This window comes from Rattus norvegicus, chromosome 16, assembly GCF_036323735.1.
Source record: "Rattus norvegicus strain BN/NHsdMcwi chromosome 16, GRCr8, whole genome shotgun sequence".
Taxonomy (NCBI): domain Eukaryota; kingdom Metazoa; phylum Chordata; class Mammalia; order Rodentia; family Muridae; genus Rattus; species Rattus norvegicus.
In genome coordinates, this window is record NC_086034.1 from 4,902,501 (window position 1) to 4,920,915 (window position 18,415).

Consider the following 18,415-nt stretch of genomic DNA (forward strand, 5'->3'; position numbering starts at 1 on the left):
GACGGGGGAGCAAGGTCAGAAGTGGGGTGAGTAATGACAGAGTCGCAGCCACGGAGATGCGACATAGCCGGATGCATTTAGGGAATGCGAGCAGGGCACTGTCCCCAAAGAATTCTGGGTAAAGACTTGTGAGGTGACCAGAGCAGCAGAGGAATCCTGGCACCCTCTCCCAGGCTCTGTATGTCTCATCGGGTATCCAATGAACGAGTATTGAAGCAGAAAGGGATAAAACATTTCCAGCGTCTCACCAAAAGCAAATGCATGAACGTGAGCCTCAGAAGAGAGCCCCAAATCATGGTAGTCTAACTAAGCAAGACTTGTATTGAAAGCAAGGAGAAGGTGGAGTAAACAAAGCACTGTGGCCGCCAGCGACTCACTAGAGACAGTCTCTCTGGGTGAAATTCTGGCTTAAATTCAATTTAACTGAGTGCAGGTTGCAAATGTCTCCTTTTGCAAAATGCAAATGAAGTGGGTTTCCAGTAAAGGTCACCAAGGTGCTTGCAAGGTTCGAGCTGGGCCCAGAACTGCCTCTTCACCCCACCTAAGAAGCCTACCCATGAGGTCCTTCCTTCCCCTTATAGCCTCATTACCCTGTTGTCCAAGCAAGGGCTCAGGCTGGCTCAGACAGGACCCAGCTTCTGTTTGGCCATCCCTAGTTTCTGGTGAAACTCAAGATCTGACCCTGCCTGCTACATACTCATGGCTAGAAGGGCTCCCAACATACATCACCACTTCCAAGTCTCCTCACTGCCTTCTCAGTGAATGACCAGGCAAGGCTCAGCTGGAAGGTAGAATGTGATCCTGATCCTGGTCACTGCAAGACCCTTGAGTGCTCTATGGCAGAGAGCTATGGTCTTCCAGAGAAGTCCCTTGTCTGGGAGGTACGGAATAAAGACATCCTCTAAAGCCTCTGCACACAATACCTCGTTAGGTATCTGATACTGAAGGAAGGGAAGACTGAAAAGAAATAGCTTTTCAGAAGAACTGCCTTCTGCTGAATCCATATCATCTAATTCCCACATACCCAGAGGTGTGCTTGTCTTCTTTCAGAGGGTGTGTAATGCATGCAGTCTTTCAGAGGGTCTGCACTTTGTGGGGGGGTCCTCAAAGGGGCTAGAAGAGCAGACAATTGAACTTACAGAATGCCCAAGGCAGTAAAAATAGCCCAAGATAGCTCCAGGCTTTTCTTCCCAAGCTTCCCTCCTGGCAGAAAGGTGCTAGATCCAGGCCCTGCCAGCTGGGTGCAAGCTGGGTGACCTGTAAGCCCAGCTCTGTGTGCAGGTGTAGGATACTGCAGGGATGGACCTCCAGATAAAGAGAAACACGCAACTCAAAAATCTAGCGTCACACGGGTAAACAACATACAACACACAGATTAAAGGGAACCCCTCCCTAAGAAGTCTAAGTCATACTCTACACACAAGTTGAAGCCGGAAGGGCCTCTGGGAGAAAAACAGGTAGTTTGCTGCCCTGTGAAGGTGAAGGGGAGAGAAATTAAAATTCACATTTCTCCCTAATGTCACTGGGAATGTAGCATGTGGGCACTTTATGGAATTAGCTGCAGCAGCTTCCTAATTGCCTTTGCCGAGTCGCCTCCCCCAGGTTGATGGTGGCGGCTGCTGCGGGCCCATCAGTCTCGCTTGGTGCTCCTCGTGCACCCGCCCGGCACTGCAGTGCTCCTGCCGCAGCTGCCAGGTCCCGCGCTGCAGAGGCACTAGGACCCCTCAGCTGAGCCTTATGCTTCCAATGGAGACTCCCTGCAGTAAGGATACTGATGCAGAAGGGCAGGGATGCCCCCCAGAGGCAAGGAGGGGGTCATCTGGCTGAGACCAGTGGAGATGGTGGCCTCTGCTGTCTAGCCATCCAGTGCCTGCTGGCACTCAGAGGGTTATGGGTGAAGGACCTGCCCACGGGGCTTCAGAGCTACATATTCTCCCCCAGACAGATCAGCCTCCAGATTTTGCGGTATCCAATAGCCTAACACTGGCGCTCAGAAACTGGGCACTGGACGGTAAATGGGGAAAGTGGCAGAAGCTCTTCAACCTCTGCCAGTGCCCAACAGCACGGCGCTCTACGCATCACTAGCTCGCAAGGACGAGGAAGAGGCTGGGCTAGCTATGTCTTCCTTTGTTTATACAAACACTGATGCATGCCACGATAAAAATTCTGAATCCCATCCCGAAAGCAGCTCTAGGCCAGGTGCCAAAAGAGAACCCTCTCTCAGGTCAGAAAGGGCAAGCCTAACCTCGGGAAGCAAGCTCCCACTCATTGCTCCCCGATTATCAAGATTCAGGAGATAAGGTGGCCTCTGAATATCACACAGCACCAGACCTGCCAGGGGCATGGAAGAATTAGCCAGACTCATTCCACCCAAAATGAAGCTGACCCTGGGGGTCAAAGGGCCGTGGCCTTCAAGGTGGCTGACAACTGTTCAGGAAGAAGAGAAGGAGGAGGAAGAAGAGGAAGAGGGGGAGGAGGAGGGAGAGGATGAAGGGGAGGAAGAGGAGGAGGAAGAAGAAGAGGAGGCTTCACTGAAAGAAAAGAAAAACAAATGAACAAAAAAAAAAAAAAAAACCAGACAGGAACACAGCAAACATCCAGGAAACAGAGACAACTAATGGGGCCCTATTGTTAGTAACCCATTAACCGAGGAACAAAAATTGACTAGATGCTTCCCAGGGACCGACTCGGTGTGACCTCTATTGTGTGACTCTGTCATGAGCTCACTGTGGAACTGGAACCTACGTCGTCAATGAGAAGGTAAGACGGGTCAAGCTGGACCTCAAAGTCAGAACTGTCTGGCCCCAGGGCCTCAGAGTCCAAGCTGGCTATTCTACAGTACCACCCAACAGCACTATGAATACCCAGGGCGGAAAGTTTAACAAAGTCAACTGAATTCTCAGATGCAGGGTAGGGGGATGGCTGACCCTCAGAAGGAAGTAGAAGACAACAGAAGAAAGAGCTACTGAAAGGCGGAGATCTGAGCACCTTTCTCTCCTTCCCTTCCAGTTTCCTTTAAATTCCTTGTTATACAAGAGAATGGCAAGACTTCCAAGAAACAAGACAGTGAGTGCAGCTGGGAAGATACTGCAACCTTTATGAGTTAAATATGTACGAAGACCAAGCAAGTGGCGGATGGCTGGCCCTAGGAAATGCTCCAAAGCTTCCCTCTGACCCCACACCGTTCTCTAAGCAAGGCCCAAAGCCTAGCTGTTGAGCACAGCTGTTGAACACAGCTACATTTTCCGTCTCTGTTTGTGCATCTCTAACAGAGATGGTATTATACCTCGAGGATAACGGTGTTTAAATAGACACGACAGCACAAACCACAAATACGCTGCCAATCTCATCATTCGTGCTGCCTCCTCGGAGCCCCTGGTAGAGTTCAATGGCATCCAGCTTGGTGACAGTCTGCAAACAGTGCCCCCAGAGCCTTGCCATCAGCCGGCCTCTCAGCAGCCAGAGCTTGGCCTGTGGAAGCTATGCCTTGGGAATAGTAACACTGATGGAAACAGCCTCACTATTTATGAACACTTCCTTATTTCCAGGCATCCTGCATGCATCTTACTTAGACCTCTCAGTTCTGCCCTAGAAGCTAAGTACCTCTAATTCTATTTGCTAGGCAGGAACAGTGAGGTCCAGCAACTGACTCACGTTGACTCCCAAGCAGAGCCATCTAGACCCCAACCAGAATGGCTGGCTCAGACGGACGCTCAGCTCTGTATGGATGTCTGTTCCCAAGACGAACTCCTTCTCTTAAACCCAGATTTTTTAACTCAATCCCCTGATTTCTTTCTAAGTCTCTCTATATTTCCTACCAGCCTTAAGGCATTTATTTTCAGATATAGGGGGGAAAAATGCAAAGCTTGCTCCTCGAGTAGAAAATCCAGCTATGGCTCCATAGTTCTGGAACTTCTGTGCTGGGTAACATTTATTCTCAGCCGTTCTCCAAAGATAAATGGGCTGCGAACAGTCCGTAAAGAGAATTACGTCTTCTTTCGGAGTGACCAACATTCTTGATATTCTGCAATATGTAAGCTTGGGAACAGAACTGGAGGAAGGGTGGTAATTAATTACCAAAATTCCTTTAGGAAAAGAAAATAGCCAGTGACTATCAAACACACCTACATCCAAACCCAAAGGCCCCGGTTTGCTGCCTTTTAGTGGTGAGGTTGGTCTATTCCATTTGATTCACTGTCTGGTTTCTGTGTAAAACCAAATGACAAGCATCCCTGCTGGGACAAACCAGGCCAACACTAAGAAAGGATATTTAAACTTCAGCTCTGCTCTCCCAGAAGGCAAATGGGTGGCACTTATATCTGGGGAGACCAAAGTGTATGGCCATTGAGCTGTCTGCATACGGCTCATCCGCACCATTCCAATAGGCGGCCCACCAATAATGGAAACCCCCTGGTAGGCGGAGTGCACAGCCGTGTGCTAGGACTCATGGCTGGAAACTACCTGCCTCCAGTAGATTTACAACCTCCCGCATCTCTTGTTCTTTAGATGTTTCTCGACCTCTGCTTCAACCAAAACAGTGGGAAAATGCTGTGGATGACATAGGCACAAGGAGCGAAACACTTGCCCTACATAGCCAGTGTGTGCCTTGTTTAGAGAATTGGACAATGTCACAGCAAGAACGGACTTTAACTCCACAGCTCCCTACTTTTACCATGCAAAGGACAAGAGTGGGAGAGTTTGGGCAAGAAAACAAGAACGGCCCTTCTCAAGAATGTATACTAATTGTGCCTCTTGGTCACTAGGCCTCTGTCCATTAACGTGCATGACACGTTGCCTTGCAGTTACCACCACAGGGTCAAAGGGAAAATAATTTCAAGTCTGTCTCTTGTTCTTCACTAATAACAAAGCAGGACATAGACATGATAGAGTACACACACACACACACACACACACACACACACACACACACACAGGCTTCTTAGGCCACGTAGCGATTTTCAGACCTGCTAAGGGTCACACAATCCCATCATCCTCAGAGCCTGATGTCACAGACACTTGCATTATTTGTGTATGTATGGGGGGCAGTGAGTATGAGAACATGCGTGTGAGTGCCCAGGGAGGCAAGAAGCAGGCATCAGATCCCTGGAGCTGGAGGAGCTCTAAGACACCTGAGACCTGTGCTGGGAATTGAACTCACGCCTCTGCAAGCATGCTTAACCTCTGAGCCTAATCATCTACCCATGTGTGTGCTGTTTTATGATACATGAATCAAAACCTAAGCTGAGCGGATCGGTGACAATGTAGCACAGTTCACCCCTAAAACAAATAAATGTAAAAGCAAACAGACAAAAAAAAAAAAAGAAAAGAAAAGAAAAATCCCTCCTCAGTCATCCCTAGCTCACCATGTTAGAAATCTAGAACCAGATATAGATGCCTGATATCCTCCTGAGAGCCAGGAATTAGCTGTCAGAAAATTAAGAAGTAGCCCAGTGTGGTGGCACACCCATAATTCCAGCACTCAGGAGATAAGGAAAGAGACACTCCAGGCCAGCCAGGGCTGTTGTGAGGCCGTGTCCCAAAACGCTGCAAGCTATTTTGAAAAGGATGAGTGGGGAGGGACAGAAGGAGAGCTGGTGATAGGGGAGGAAAATTAAGACAGAAATTCAAAGTTTGCTAAGAGCACGGGTGGGTCCAGATTTGGATCTAGATTTGGGGGGCTCCACAAACCACGTATTCCCTTCACTTCTTCTGAAAACATGAGCCCAAAGTCTTAGGAAAATAGTCACACACACGGAACAAACTTAGGGAGACGAGTGGCTGGCCGGAGTTGTCAGTGAAGATGCCCCCTGGGTTTTGAAGACAGTCGAGTCTTCCGGTCATGGCTGAGACCATTACAAGTTGCTCTTTCTCCTAGACGAAGGTGGTGCCAGAGCAGCCTAGATGCATGCTGCCCCCGCCAACCACCATCTTAGCTCTGCCGCCCTCCCTTGGCAACCGCTCGCATCTGGTGTAGCACGAATCCACCCTGCAAGGTAAGGCGGCTTGACCTCAGCATGGGTCCCAACCACCAATAAAATTGCCGGGAGAGCATGTTTCAGACGGAGGCTCTGAGGGAGTGTGAACAGCAAGGGCATCGCCGTTCGGGTCCACAAGCTCTCCCTGTCCTCTGAGACCCCCACAGGTTTGACTCCAGCCATGCTCAGGTGGGATGGGCGATATAGGCAGACCTAATAATACGAGGACAGGCAGAGACCTGGGGATCAGAATACCCTGTTCCTAAGCTGTTTCACCTCCTAAAACCTCATGCCCTACCTGTGAGGCAGATAATGCAGGTCACCTCTGTGTGGAAGGATCCAAATGGGCATCGGGGAAGTGCTGAGCTCACACCAAACACTCAAAGAAAACAAACTAGCCCATTCTTTCCCTCTCCAACCCCAGTGGGCATATTCTTGGACACCTGAGCTGACTATGACCTTGGCGGATTTCCGGAAGTCCAGGGGCCAGTCAGACTCTACAATTCTGTGACAGTCACGAAGACAAATGGCTCTTGAGCACTTTCAGCCAACTGACCCAAATGATGGAGATTTTTTTTTCCCATTGCTGCCGTCTACCGCTGCTTACAACAGCTTTGTGTATGAGCAGTTTGGAAAGGTTCTTGGTTACTATAGGAAATCCCACCTCCAAGACTTCAAGGCACCAGTAACCAGGGAGAGGTGGCAAGTTGTGCTCATTTAACCTCTTTAAGGACACAGAGCAGGATTGCAGATGCTCAAGGCCAAAACACAACAGCAGGGCTGCCAAGCAAGCACTGGGAAGGACAGGGACAGCAGGAAGAGCTAAGGAACACCAGGTGCCCTGGCTTCCTGCGGGGGGTGACAGATGGCTACCCTCACACACTGCTTCACCTCTCTAATACCCCTGCCCACCTCCTGTTGGTCTCCACCACCGTTCTCCAAGAAGTCCCTGGGGAAAGTTTGGACTTTCCAAAGGCCAGCAGAAAATAGTGTCCTAGCAGGAAGTGTTCTGCTATTACCCGTGTTGGCATGTAGTCCAAGGGGACATAGAGTTAAGAGGTATCGCTGTGGCTGTGGTACACATACTGTAGCAAGGTAAATAGCTGGGAGGCTTTGCGTCTTCCTATGACTTATGAATCAGTCTCTCTTTTTGTCTATGCCTCTCTTCTCTCTCTCTCTCTCTCTCTCTCTCTCTCTCTCTCTCTCTCTCTCTCTCTCTCTCTCAGAAGCAGCTACTTCTTCAGCCTGATCCACTGCCCAGAAAGCAAAGCAGACCATGGCTGACAGACTCCAGTGGACGGACACCTTCTCCTGTCAAGGAAGAAGGGAGCTGGATTATACTCATTCATACAGGAACTGTACTGTAGTAGCTACACCCCTCTGGCCTGTGGCACTGGTCCCTTGTCAGCTACTCAGTGGATCGCCTTCCTCCAAGGTCCTCAATTACCAACCCATGCCCCCCGTTCACTCCTGAACCCACGGGTATCGAGGGACCCAGGCCCCAGAGTGCTCAGCAAGGATGACATGAAGAGCTTTGTTTGCATGATGCAACCCATGACGCCCACCAGAAGTCACTGCCAGGAGGGAGCGTTTGATCTGTGCTAAGCACTTTGCATAGCTCATTCCAAGGGCCATGTTGGCACCCTTTCCAACGTAAAGGTACCGGTTCCGAACTATCATACCACAAGGTGACCCAGATAGGAAATGGAGATATGGACTGCAAATCTAAGTTGTTATGATTCCAAGACTGTCCTCTCAGTCATTATCCTGGTTCGAATGATTTCCGAAGCGATTTCCAGATGTCATCATATCTCGTCTCCCAAGCACTCCATGCTAGAGAAATCCAGGTATTAGTAACTTTCTTCCTCCGAGAGCAACTTGGGTTTTCAAAAGATCACTTAAAGTATGCGGCCAGATGCGCAGACCCTGAAAACCCAGTTCAGCTACTGGAAGAGGCTGCTTAGCTTTTGCAAGCCTCAGCTAGTGATCTGTGAAACGGGCCGAACTGTAAGCCCTGCCCTATCTGCTTAATGAGAGATCTGCTGTTGGTGTTTTCGAGAGAGGTCACTGAGTAGCCTCAAGCCCACAATTCTCTTGTCCAGCTTCCCCAGTGCTGGGATTACAGGTCGGACACCATGTCCCGCTTGTTGGAAGGATTGAATGGAAAGACCCTGAGTTGATTATCACAGGACCTGGGATAGAGACCGCAGAGCTAATGCACCCTTCTTCTATTAGATTAAGCCGCTTGCCCAGGGCTCCTCAGGAAAGACAGAGAAGAGAAGCAGACAAAACTCGTAGGCCAGTGGCCTTGCTTTCAAGAGCACATCTCTAAGGGGTGAGAATCTGCAGATGCTCCAAGCTCATCGATGGAATGAGGATGGGCAAAGGAAATCTCGTAACCAATGAGACTGAGGATAAGATGTCTGGGAAGAAAACCAGCAAGCCGGAATGAAGACATCTTGTCCCACAGAAGGCTAAGCAGGGACCCGTAGACCCCAGACCTGGTTCAGCACTTTAACACTCTGCATTTTGTGACCAACAAACAGACCCTGAAAATTACACAGCTGTTTCTGTTCTCAGCAGTCCCTCACATTCCAGCTGTATGCACCATCCTGTATACTAGCCAGCTGTATACACCATCCTATATGCTAGCCAGCTGTATACACCATCCTATATGCTAGCCAGCTGTATACACCATCCTATATACTAGCCAGCTATATACACCATCCTGTATGCTAGCCAGCTATATACACCATCCTGTATACTAGCCAGCTATATACACCATCCTATATACTAGCCAGCTATATACACCATCCTGTATACTAGCCAGCTATATACACCATCCTATATGCTAGCCAGCTGTATACACCATCCTATATACTAGCCAGCTATATACACCATCCTGTATACTAGCCAGCTATATACACCATCCTATATACTAGCCAGCTATATACACCATCCTATATACTAGCCAGCTGTATACACCATCCTGTATACTAGCCAGCTATATACACCATCCTATATACTAGCCAGCTATATACACCATCCTGTATACTAGCCAGCTATATACACCATCCTGTATACTAGCCAGCTACATACACCATCCTATATACTAGCCAGCTGTATACACCATCCTATATACTAGCCAGTTATATACACCATCCTGTATACTAGTCAGCCATATACACCATCCTGTATACTCCAGCTGTATACACCATCCTGTATACTAGCCAGCTGTATACACCATCCTATATGCTAGCCAGCTATATACACCATCCTGTATACTAGCCAGCTATATACACCATCCTATATACTAGCCAGCTGTATACACCATCCTGTATACTAGTCAGCTATATACACCATCCTGTATACTCCAGCTGTATACACCATCCTGTATACTAGCCAGCTGTATACACCATCCTATATACTAGCCCAATCCCTGCCGGATGAACTGCAGTCACTTGGTTCTATACCAGCATCCTGGTTTGCTCTGTTTCGTGAGCCTCTCCATCAGCCGGCATCGTCAAGCATCCTCTGTGTGAGCAGCATCCACCTTGTTGGCAGAGATGCAGACACGGGCGCAAACTCAGTAGCTATGATGGTAATGACGGGTGCAGTCCCCTATATTGACTGGACATTGCTCCCCCTAAAAAGCATGACCAGCGGTCTGTGGTATGAACTCACAGCATTTATGGCTCTGCTCAGCTCGCTTGTCTGGACTATTTAGCTACACAAAGCTCTGCTAACCTCGAGAGGATTGACCATCTTCCAACGACTGGTGTCAAGATTAAGGTCCTGAAGTATGCGAGGTGGCCGTCCATCCCTTGCCGAGAGAGAAGCCTTTCTTTTCCAATACATCCTTGAAACACATGGTTTGGCCCCTGAGTTGTTTGTTCTCATAATCCCGATCTGGGGTAAGTGAGAAGCTATCTAACAGATGCGTTTATTACAGATCCCAGAATGCAATGCCTCGTTTAAACGGCCCAACGAGCACTTCACAGGTGTTCTCAAGGCAAACAAAAACTTGTCATGTTTTTTTTCAAAGTCACTGTGTTTTTTTTTCAAAGTTTATCTGTATGATAATTTTCTGCTGGTTTGGCATGCAGACCATCCCACAATACATCCACTTCACAGCTGCCCAAGGCACTGAGGGTGACTCCAAGCACCGGCCATTGTTTTGCAAGGGCACAGTGAGTCTACTTCAGAGTCTGCTGATGGCTATACACTCAGGAAAGCCTGAGGAATATAGCTGCTCTTCTTCCTCACCGCCTGTCCCCTTTCCTTGAAAGAAAAGGTACATTCTGTTTAATGGACTGAGGAGAACAGAAGGGTCATCGAGGTCGTCAGAGCCAGGTTCCAGAAATCTCTCTCTGTGAATGGTACAGAGGCCATTAACTCTTCACGTAAAAATGGCATTAAAAGAAAGTGACGTCTCATATGCTAATTCATAGACTGGCACTTGATGGCATCTATTTGATTTCTTCCATGGTCTCAGACACAACAAAACCTCTAAGTCAAATCACAGCATCTTAAGCAACTTACACCCGCTAACATCCTACACTTCAAAGACCCTGTAAGTCTCTGCTCCGGGGCCATTTTCTCTGGTGCTGCTGTTTCCGGAGGTGGGGGACCCTGACAGACCGTGTGTGTGCCGATAAAGAAAAGGCCCGTTTGTTGGCTTCGGTGATGGCAAATCTGGATTAATGACAACCCTGAGACAAAGGATCCTGCTCACATGAGATGTGCAAGCTCAGCACACTTCGTCATTTATTGGCTGTCTTATGTGGGAGCACCATGTACCAGTGGAGATCAATCAAAAACAGAGTCTGAAGTCCCAAATTTGCACTCCCACGGATGTGCGCTGCAAAATGAAGATATGAAATTGGATAAAGGTCCTGAGTTCACAGAGATGGTGGCTTCTTAGGTTTCCGTGGCTCCTACCACACAGTGACAATCTTCATCGAAAACTGAAAAGGCTAATTGCGCTTGTCCATGCCTGAGAGGGTTCATAACCAGTGGATGATTTGATATTCATGTGTGTCTGCCCCAAAACAAACTGGTGGTGTAACAACCGCGGCCCTTTATTAACTAATACGAGAAAGAGATCACCCTGTTAACGGATCAAAACTCACAACTGCCAGGGAAACCCGAAGTTGGCCCCCAACAAGAATTTCTTTCATATTTCCAGCCCCTTAATTTCAATAAACATATGCAAATCTCCTTGAGTAGCACAGGCTACAGCAGTTCCAGAAAGAAAGCAGGGTATCTCTGACAGAGCAGAAATCTTAGGAAAGGGGGCAGGAGAAAAAAGAAAAGAAAAACAATAAACCATAGGTTTGTAGAGGAACTTATCAAGGGACCATGTGGGCATTAAGAGTTCAGACACGGGTTGGGGATTTAGCTCAGTGGTAGAACGCTTGCCTAGCAAGCGCAAGGCCCTGGGTTCGGCCCCCAGCTCCGAAAAAAAGAAAAAAAGAAAATAAAAAGAGTTCAGACACCTATCAAACATGTATCCTGGTGACAGGACTAATGAGACCAGTGATAAGCCAGAAAGGTTGGGAACTGTCACTTCAGAAATGTCAAGACTTTAAAAGATAATATAAAAGAAGAAAGTCTACCCATCTGAACGTACCTCAGTAACACAGGCTAACTGTGTATCCTGGGGGACGGCAGGTAGCTGTCTTCATTCTACAAGAGCAGAGCCTCCTTCATGATCTGTAGGGATGTGCTTCCTCAGGGCAGCACAGCACGGACCATCACCACCACCACCCCCATCCACAATTCACAAATGTTCTTTGTTAATTATTAAAAAGTCCATTGATTTCCACATTGATGAAAAGTCATAACTGTAAAGACGGCTAAGGGAACCAGCCTTTTGCTTTGCTGGCTCTGTCCTACAGAGAGAGACATCAAGTTTATGTATCAAAGCCATCTCAATAAATAGTTGATAGCACAAAAGCCTGCCTGTGCATCTCAAGAATCAAATGGCCTGGTGAGTGCTGCAGGATGTGTCCAGGGTAGCTGTGTGTGCTTTGTGGATGGTAATGGCAGAAGCACATATTACCCATGTTCACCATCTCAATTCTGGAAAACATCACTTGACCCCAATATTCCCCTGGATGCAAGTCAAAACAAAATGAAAAAACTCAGCTTCGGAGGAAATACCCCCCGAGGAGGAGGGGATGAAAATCAGGCCGGTTTAGTGACTTTTATTGCAAATATTAACAGTGTGATGTCTTTGTGTTTAACAGCCAGGTCCTCAGACCTATTAGAACACTTGTCAGTGAATCCCAGGATAGGGAGGTGACCAAAGTACTCCTCCCTCCTGGAAAGAACCCAGACAAAGCACATTCTTTGGGGAAAATGAAGCAAGACTGGGCGGCTGAAAACTGGCATGAATATGTCAAATAGGAAGTTAATTAAAAACTGAGGAGAATGGGAAGCCCCACAGTATCTGCCAGTGAAGGAAACAGCTGACAGACAGGCACACAGAAGCACACCGCCCATTGACTTTAGAGAGCATCTAACACCCCAAAAACTGCTCAGGACTCACTCCTGCCTTCCCACTCTGCAGCCCAAACACACAAAATTTAAAAAAAAAAAAATGCCTGGCTCCCTGTACATTATAAGCGCCTGCTGCAAACGAAATGGATGGATTGCTACTCCCATGTTCAACTAGGGCAAAAAGAAGAAACTAAGAGAGCCAGCCCTCAGAGAAGACGTACTATAGGATCCTAAGCTATGTCAGGGGGAACGGCGGTCACCAAGCATAGGAACAGCCAGCCGAGGACACGGATTCTGTAGGGCGGTGAACCACAGCGTTAGCCATGAGTGTTTACTTGAGTCCACTGCAAGTCACATTACCTAACAAAGCCAAAGTGGCAGATCTCCCAGTCTCCAAACACCTCAAAGTAGGTGGCCAACTCTTATTTCATTTATAGTCACAGTAATTGCTTTGGGAAGTTTAGGCCCTAGATCAAAAGAGAAAAGGAGAAAGAAAGGAAGGAGGGAAGGAGGGAAAGAAGGAAGGAAGGAAGGAAGGAAGGAAGGGAGAAAAGAAAGACGGACAGACTTCCATTCTAAAAACGAACATGCTATTTCAATTCATAATATGAAGTCCCAGTTAGAAAACTACATAAATACATAAAATTATATCATAGCACATGGTATATTTTTTTTGTTAACTGAGAACAAAAAGTAAATGCCCTCACCTTACGAATGTAATTACAGTCTATTATGCAACCCAGGATTGTCACCCGTGAAATCCCCTAATACAGTGTTAGCACATTTTTCCAATTGAATCTTTTAACTCATTTTCAAAGTACTCCAACTGTTAAGATACAGAGATGTGATGGATAGATGCGTGCTGTTTTGATTTAAGGAGATAACGTCCTAATGCAAGTGGCCAGAAACTTGAAAATAGCCGGGAGGGTGACAGCATCCTTGCTCTCCCAAGTGCTGCTTTATCTCCAACATCCCAAACTCTTCACATTCCTGCTGAACTCTCTGAACCAATGTTCTTCACCATTACAAAGAATACAGTCACATTTGGGAGATTCCGGTGTGGCACAAAGGTTTCTCAAAAATGCTCCATAAATCAGCTTACCCACCCTCCCGGTCACTCAGTTAAAGAATGCACTGTGAAAGACGACAAACCCCAGGACTAGAGCAGATACCCACCCTGGACTCTAACCGAAAGCACCAATTCACCTTCCCCTTGAATTAGTTACAAAGGCCAAACAGCAGCAAGGAAGGGTAACAAAGCACTAAACAGCTGGAAATAATTACACAGTTGCCAAGCTGCGACTCGGCAAGGGCAGAGCAAGCCTGGCGGATTCAGTATCGGGCACTATGCCGGTGAGAAGCATCTTAGCCATGGCCAATTTGCTATTATACAATAACCAATAATAGGGTTGATGGGATCTGTGCAGCATGCATGTGTGTGTGCAAACTTCCAGGAGAGGACAAATTTATCTCTTGTGTTCCCCCCAAAATGTGAACTAGACACTATCTGAGTACAAACAAGACCAAAAAAAGGCGGGGGAGTGGTTCTTTTGGAACTTCTACAACTACAACATATAGATGAGAAATATTTCTTTAAAGTTTTACAATATGCCCACAGTCGGGGCGTCTCAGAATTCAAAGCACAGGCAAAATACGCAGGCTGTGTCACAGTCCGGAACGTGTCACATAAAACATCTGACAAGCAGGCAAAAAGCCAGAGTGCAGGCAAGGCTGGACCGAATTAAGAGAATGCCAGGGAGAAAGGCCATTCTTTGCAGGTATGTCAATGGCCGTCTTCCACTGAGGCAGGCCAAGTTTTACCAAATTTCAGAGAGCTCCATCCCAATACTAAAGGTGACGTCTTCCCCATGGCTTCAAGGATTCGGTGCCTGGCATTTTTTTTATCTAGCAGACTGTGCCATCCTATCATTGGAGGACGCCTTATTATAATATTTGAATTTTTGTGCGGCAAACAGTTTCACGTAACGCCGCGAAATGCTACTCTCTGAAATGGAATGCCATAAATAAAATATGGACTTGGTTACCAGGCAGCATGCGTACAACACATATGGCACATTGGCCCAAAAAAAAAAAACACATTTTAAAATGCTTAAAAGTTAACTTAACAATTTAGGCTGTTTATACCCATTCTCGAAGAATTGTCCCCTAAAGGCCAATCTTATTTTCTATTGTCAGAAGAATACCTGGATTAATTTGGTTCATCTACTAACTTGCGATTCTTCTCACCCACACCGATTTCCACCCCAACCCACCCCCAGCTCATTCTTTATCTTAAGGAGGAGGAAGGGGGCCATATATCTCAAGATGTAATTTTAAGCACGATGCTGCCTATTTGAATTAAAATTGATGCAGCTTCTGATAGCAGCCTAATAATCAATTCTCCATTCTCATTACTTTACAGAAATATATGGACACAGAGCCATTTCTTAAGTTTGTGGGCCACTCTCCTAGCTTATTACCCGGCAGTGCAGCTGAGTGGAAAGATAACCACATCCATTCACCTTATCTATAATGATGTAATGCACCCCAGCCCTGAGTCTAGATGATTGGGGAATAATGGGATCGTAGGGCTGCAGGGATGACAAACAATGCCGCTGGTATCTCTCCGATACACTGAACCCTATGACTCCCGTGCAAGGTGGAGGCTCGGTGAACAGACGCTGATGCTGCCCCTTGGAAGAAGTTAGCATCTTTTGGCCAGGGAAGCATCTGCTCTCGCACTGAGACACCGACAACTGCGAGAAGAGCCGTGCAAACACAGTTTCCAAGCCCCAGCCAGGACAGTGCGAGTGAGTATCCTGCCTTTCTTTGTGTTTGGAATCAAGTGTCATCTAAAAATAACCAGTTGGTAGGGAGAAGTCACTGCACAGCACAATGCCAAGAAGCGGAGATCAGAGACTACTCTGATAACTGATGCAGCTCTGGGCTCACGTTTGTTTGGAAAAACTAAATCTGCCTCCATTTTCTGTGCTAGAAAAATCATCGCTGTCTGTCACCACAGAAACCTTACCTTTTGCAGAAGCTGGGAACCCGAGTACTTGGCAGCAATGGATTTTATCTCCCCACCAAAAGCGGAGGCCCAGAGCTTCACTCTATGGGGAGAAAGAAGCAGGGGGAAGAAATGTAATACCAGTGTCACCGTGTCACCGTCACACACGCGCACACACCAGGCTGTGGCTGAAAGACCGGGGCGATAGAACATTAAAGGAAAAAAGAAAGATAGAAAAAGCTCTCTCTTACAAACCACCAACAACAAGGTACAGAGCGCAGCAGCGTGGGAAGGGGTCGGGGTTGGGGTCACCTGAGTTCAGAAGGTGTAAAGTCTCCCTGGCTCTCTAAGACCAACGAGCTTTCAGAGAAACAATTGTCTGCTTACTTAAACACCTAAAATGAGCATCATCTGGAAAATACTACTCTGAAGAAATCCACCCATCCCCCTCCCCGCTTCCCGGAAAAGTAGGATGCCAAGGTATCAGAAAAGGGGACCATTAAACGGCCCGTGGAAGTTGCAGTGGGTAAACAGGCTCTCAACTTGGCGCTGTCACTTGAGGTGAACCTCTCCAGGTCTTACTCCCCAGCCCCAGGGAAAGGGTGAGAAGGTCCCACCCTAGTCTCCCGCCACTGGGTGCTGAGGCTGGGAGACAGGTGCAAGAGGCGAGGCCCGCACCCGATGCGGGTCCTACCCAACCGCACCTGCAGGCTCCCAAACTTGGGCGCCCCGGGTCTCTCTAGGGCGCTAGCGGCCCCTCCCCGGGAGTCCCAACACCAGGCACTTACACGGAGAGCGGGATCTGCTGCTCGGAGCGCACCACGTCCCCCAGCGCGGCGTAGAGAAGCGCGGTGGCTAGGAGCGCCGAGGCCCCCCGGGACGCGCAGCACAGCGAGCCCGGCCCGGCCATCCTGGCGGCGGCGGCAGCGGCGGCGACTGGAGCGGCCGCGGAGAGCTGCGCCGGGCGGGCGGTGGGCGAGCGCGCTGGGCTGCCTGCTCCGCCGCGCGCCGCCCCTCCTGCCTCTCGCGCGCCGGGCTCACTTGGGGAGCAGGGAAAAAAGGAGCGGGGTTGGGGGGGAGGGGAGGGCGGAGAGGAGGCGGGAGGGAGCACTGGGGAGGAGGCAGGCGCGGGAGGAGGGAGCGAGACGCGCCTCTTGCCGCGGCAGCTGCCCGGCCCCGCCTCGGCGGCCCCGGGGAGTCCGGCGAGCCGCGGCGGGAGGGCGGGAGGCGCCTCGCGGGCGGAGACTCGCAAACTCCAGTGTCCTTGGCCGCCACGGCTCGCGCCTCGCCCGGCCCACTGCGGCCGCTGAGTTCTTTACAACTCCGCAGTCCGCCGCCACGGGCGCGACTCTCGGGTGGCCCCGGGCGGTCCCCAGGCCCTGGCGACCGGAGCGGAGTGGGGGGTGGGGGGGTTCAGGAGCGAGGCCAAGGGCCCCGATGCTCCACACTTTGCCAGTGGTTGATCTGGTCAAGAGCCCTAGGGACTGGTTAGGGGTGTTGGGGTGGGAGGCTAAGGAGCCTAGAGATGGCCGGACACCCTCCCTGTTCCCCTCAGGGCTCCTTGGAAAGAGGCAGAAGTGTAGAAGAGGCCAGCGGGCGGCGAAGGTGGCAGTGGACCTGCTCCTATAGCGATGGACCGGGCTGGGGATAGGATAGGGGGTCGGGGACTAGGAGTGCACCGCGGCGTGGCCGCCCATCGCTGCTCCGCGGCCGCGGCGACTGGTGGAAAGCGCGGAGGGTGGCGCTGCAGTTACAGCGCGGCACCGGGCGGCCGCACAGCCACCGCTGGCGCTCGGGACCACGGGCTGGGGTGCTTCGGAGCCTACTGAAGCTCGGGGTCCGCACTGCTTACGCGGTGCACCCAGGTGCCCGGTGGCTGGGGCGGGAAGGGAAGCAAAGGCATCGGGGAGTCCAGCCTGACCCGCAGACACCCTTCATTCTGCGGGGGTATGCGGGGGGAGAGGGTGGAGGGGGGTCAGATTGCTCGGAGCCGGGAGGTTCCGCACACCAGCCCCAGCCAGGGAGGAGGCAGCTGAGCCCAGGGGAGGCTTCTAGATACCAGCAGGGGAAGTCCCAGGAGATCGTTTTCACCAAGGCCACCACCCTTAGAAAAGCCTTGTCCCCATCCCCGTACAAGCCCTAGGGTGTGACTAGGAACTTTGTGGAGCCCTCGCGCGGGCTGGCGGTAAAGACCCGAGTGAGGCTGAGTCATCCTCGCCTGGCGAAGCAAACTCGGGCGAACTGGGCAGTCGTGCGCTCCTGACCTCGCCTAGTCTAACGCGCCCCCGCCGCCTCGGTTCTCCTTATGTGCATGTATTTCCGCCTCTGGGATCTATAGGGTTTTTTTTCCCTGATACCCTGTACCCCAGTTCTCTGCTCTCTGTTGCAGAATAAGGGTAGGCTCTGGCTTCCACTGGGTAGTATCCGGCTAGGATCCAGCCCCGCTCTCCCTCACAGCAGTCTCTGGAAAAGTTATCTTGGCAGTGAATGGTTCGGATTACTGAGTTGGATGTGAGGGGCTCTTTACCAGGTCTTTTTCTGAGTACTGGCAGACCCCAGCTTTCGTGGGCTTAAGGCCAGTCATACACCTACCTAGGAAAGCAGCACCAGGAATGGGCCCACCAGCGGAGCTCCAAGTGCACCCCGCCCGCCCACCGGCAGTGTCTCCATGGATGACTAACTAGTTCTAATGAATTCTCTGCTTCTGAGCACACCTCCAGCCTATGAACTCATGCCAGCCCTTTCCTAACCGAACCAAGCACAGCCTGACCCCGGGGGCGAATGGTCCATATGGCTTTGACACTCAAACTGGGGGCTCGGAGAAAATTAATTTTCTTGCCAGAATGCAAGGGTTTCCTAAATAAAGATGCTTGAATGAATGAATAAATGAATACATACTAGCCCTGATTCGTACGGTTATTGTCCC

The 18,415-nt window shown here is 49.7% G+C and overlaps 1 protein-coding gene across 5 annotated transcripts in view; it reads right to left on the minus strand.

Moving 5' to 3' along the window:
- The window catches only part of Cacna2d3 (calcium voltage-gated channel auxiliary subunit alpha2delta 3), an 813,990-nt gene extending 797,453 nt beyond the window's left edge, over positions 1–16,537 (minus strand). For 3 of the 5 annotated variants that reach the window (XR_005494606.2, XM_063275287.1, XM_063275286.1), the window contains exons 1-2: positions 16,278–16,537; positions 15,511–15,592 (exon numbers count right to left, since the gene is read on the minus strand). Coding sequence is in view for 3 of the 5 variants with exons in the window: in XM_063275287.1 (XP_063131357.1) it covers positions 15,511–15,592; positions 16,278–16,399 (204 nt within the window). In the remaining 2 variants the exon portion in view is untranslated. 5 annotated transcript variants of the gene reach the window in all.
- Between the last annotated feature and the right edge of the window lie 1,878 nt (positions 16,538–18,415).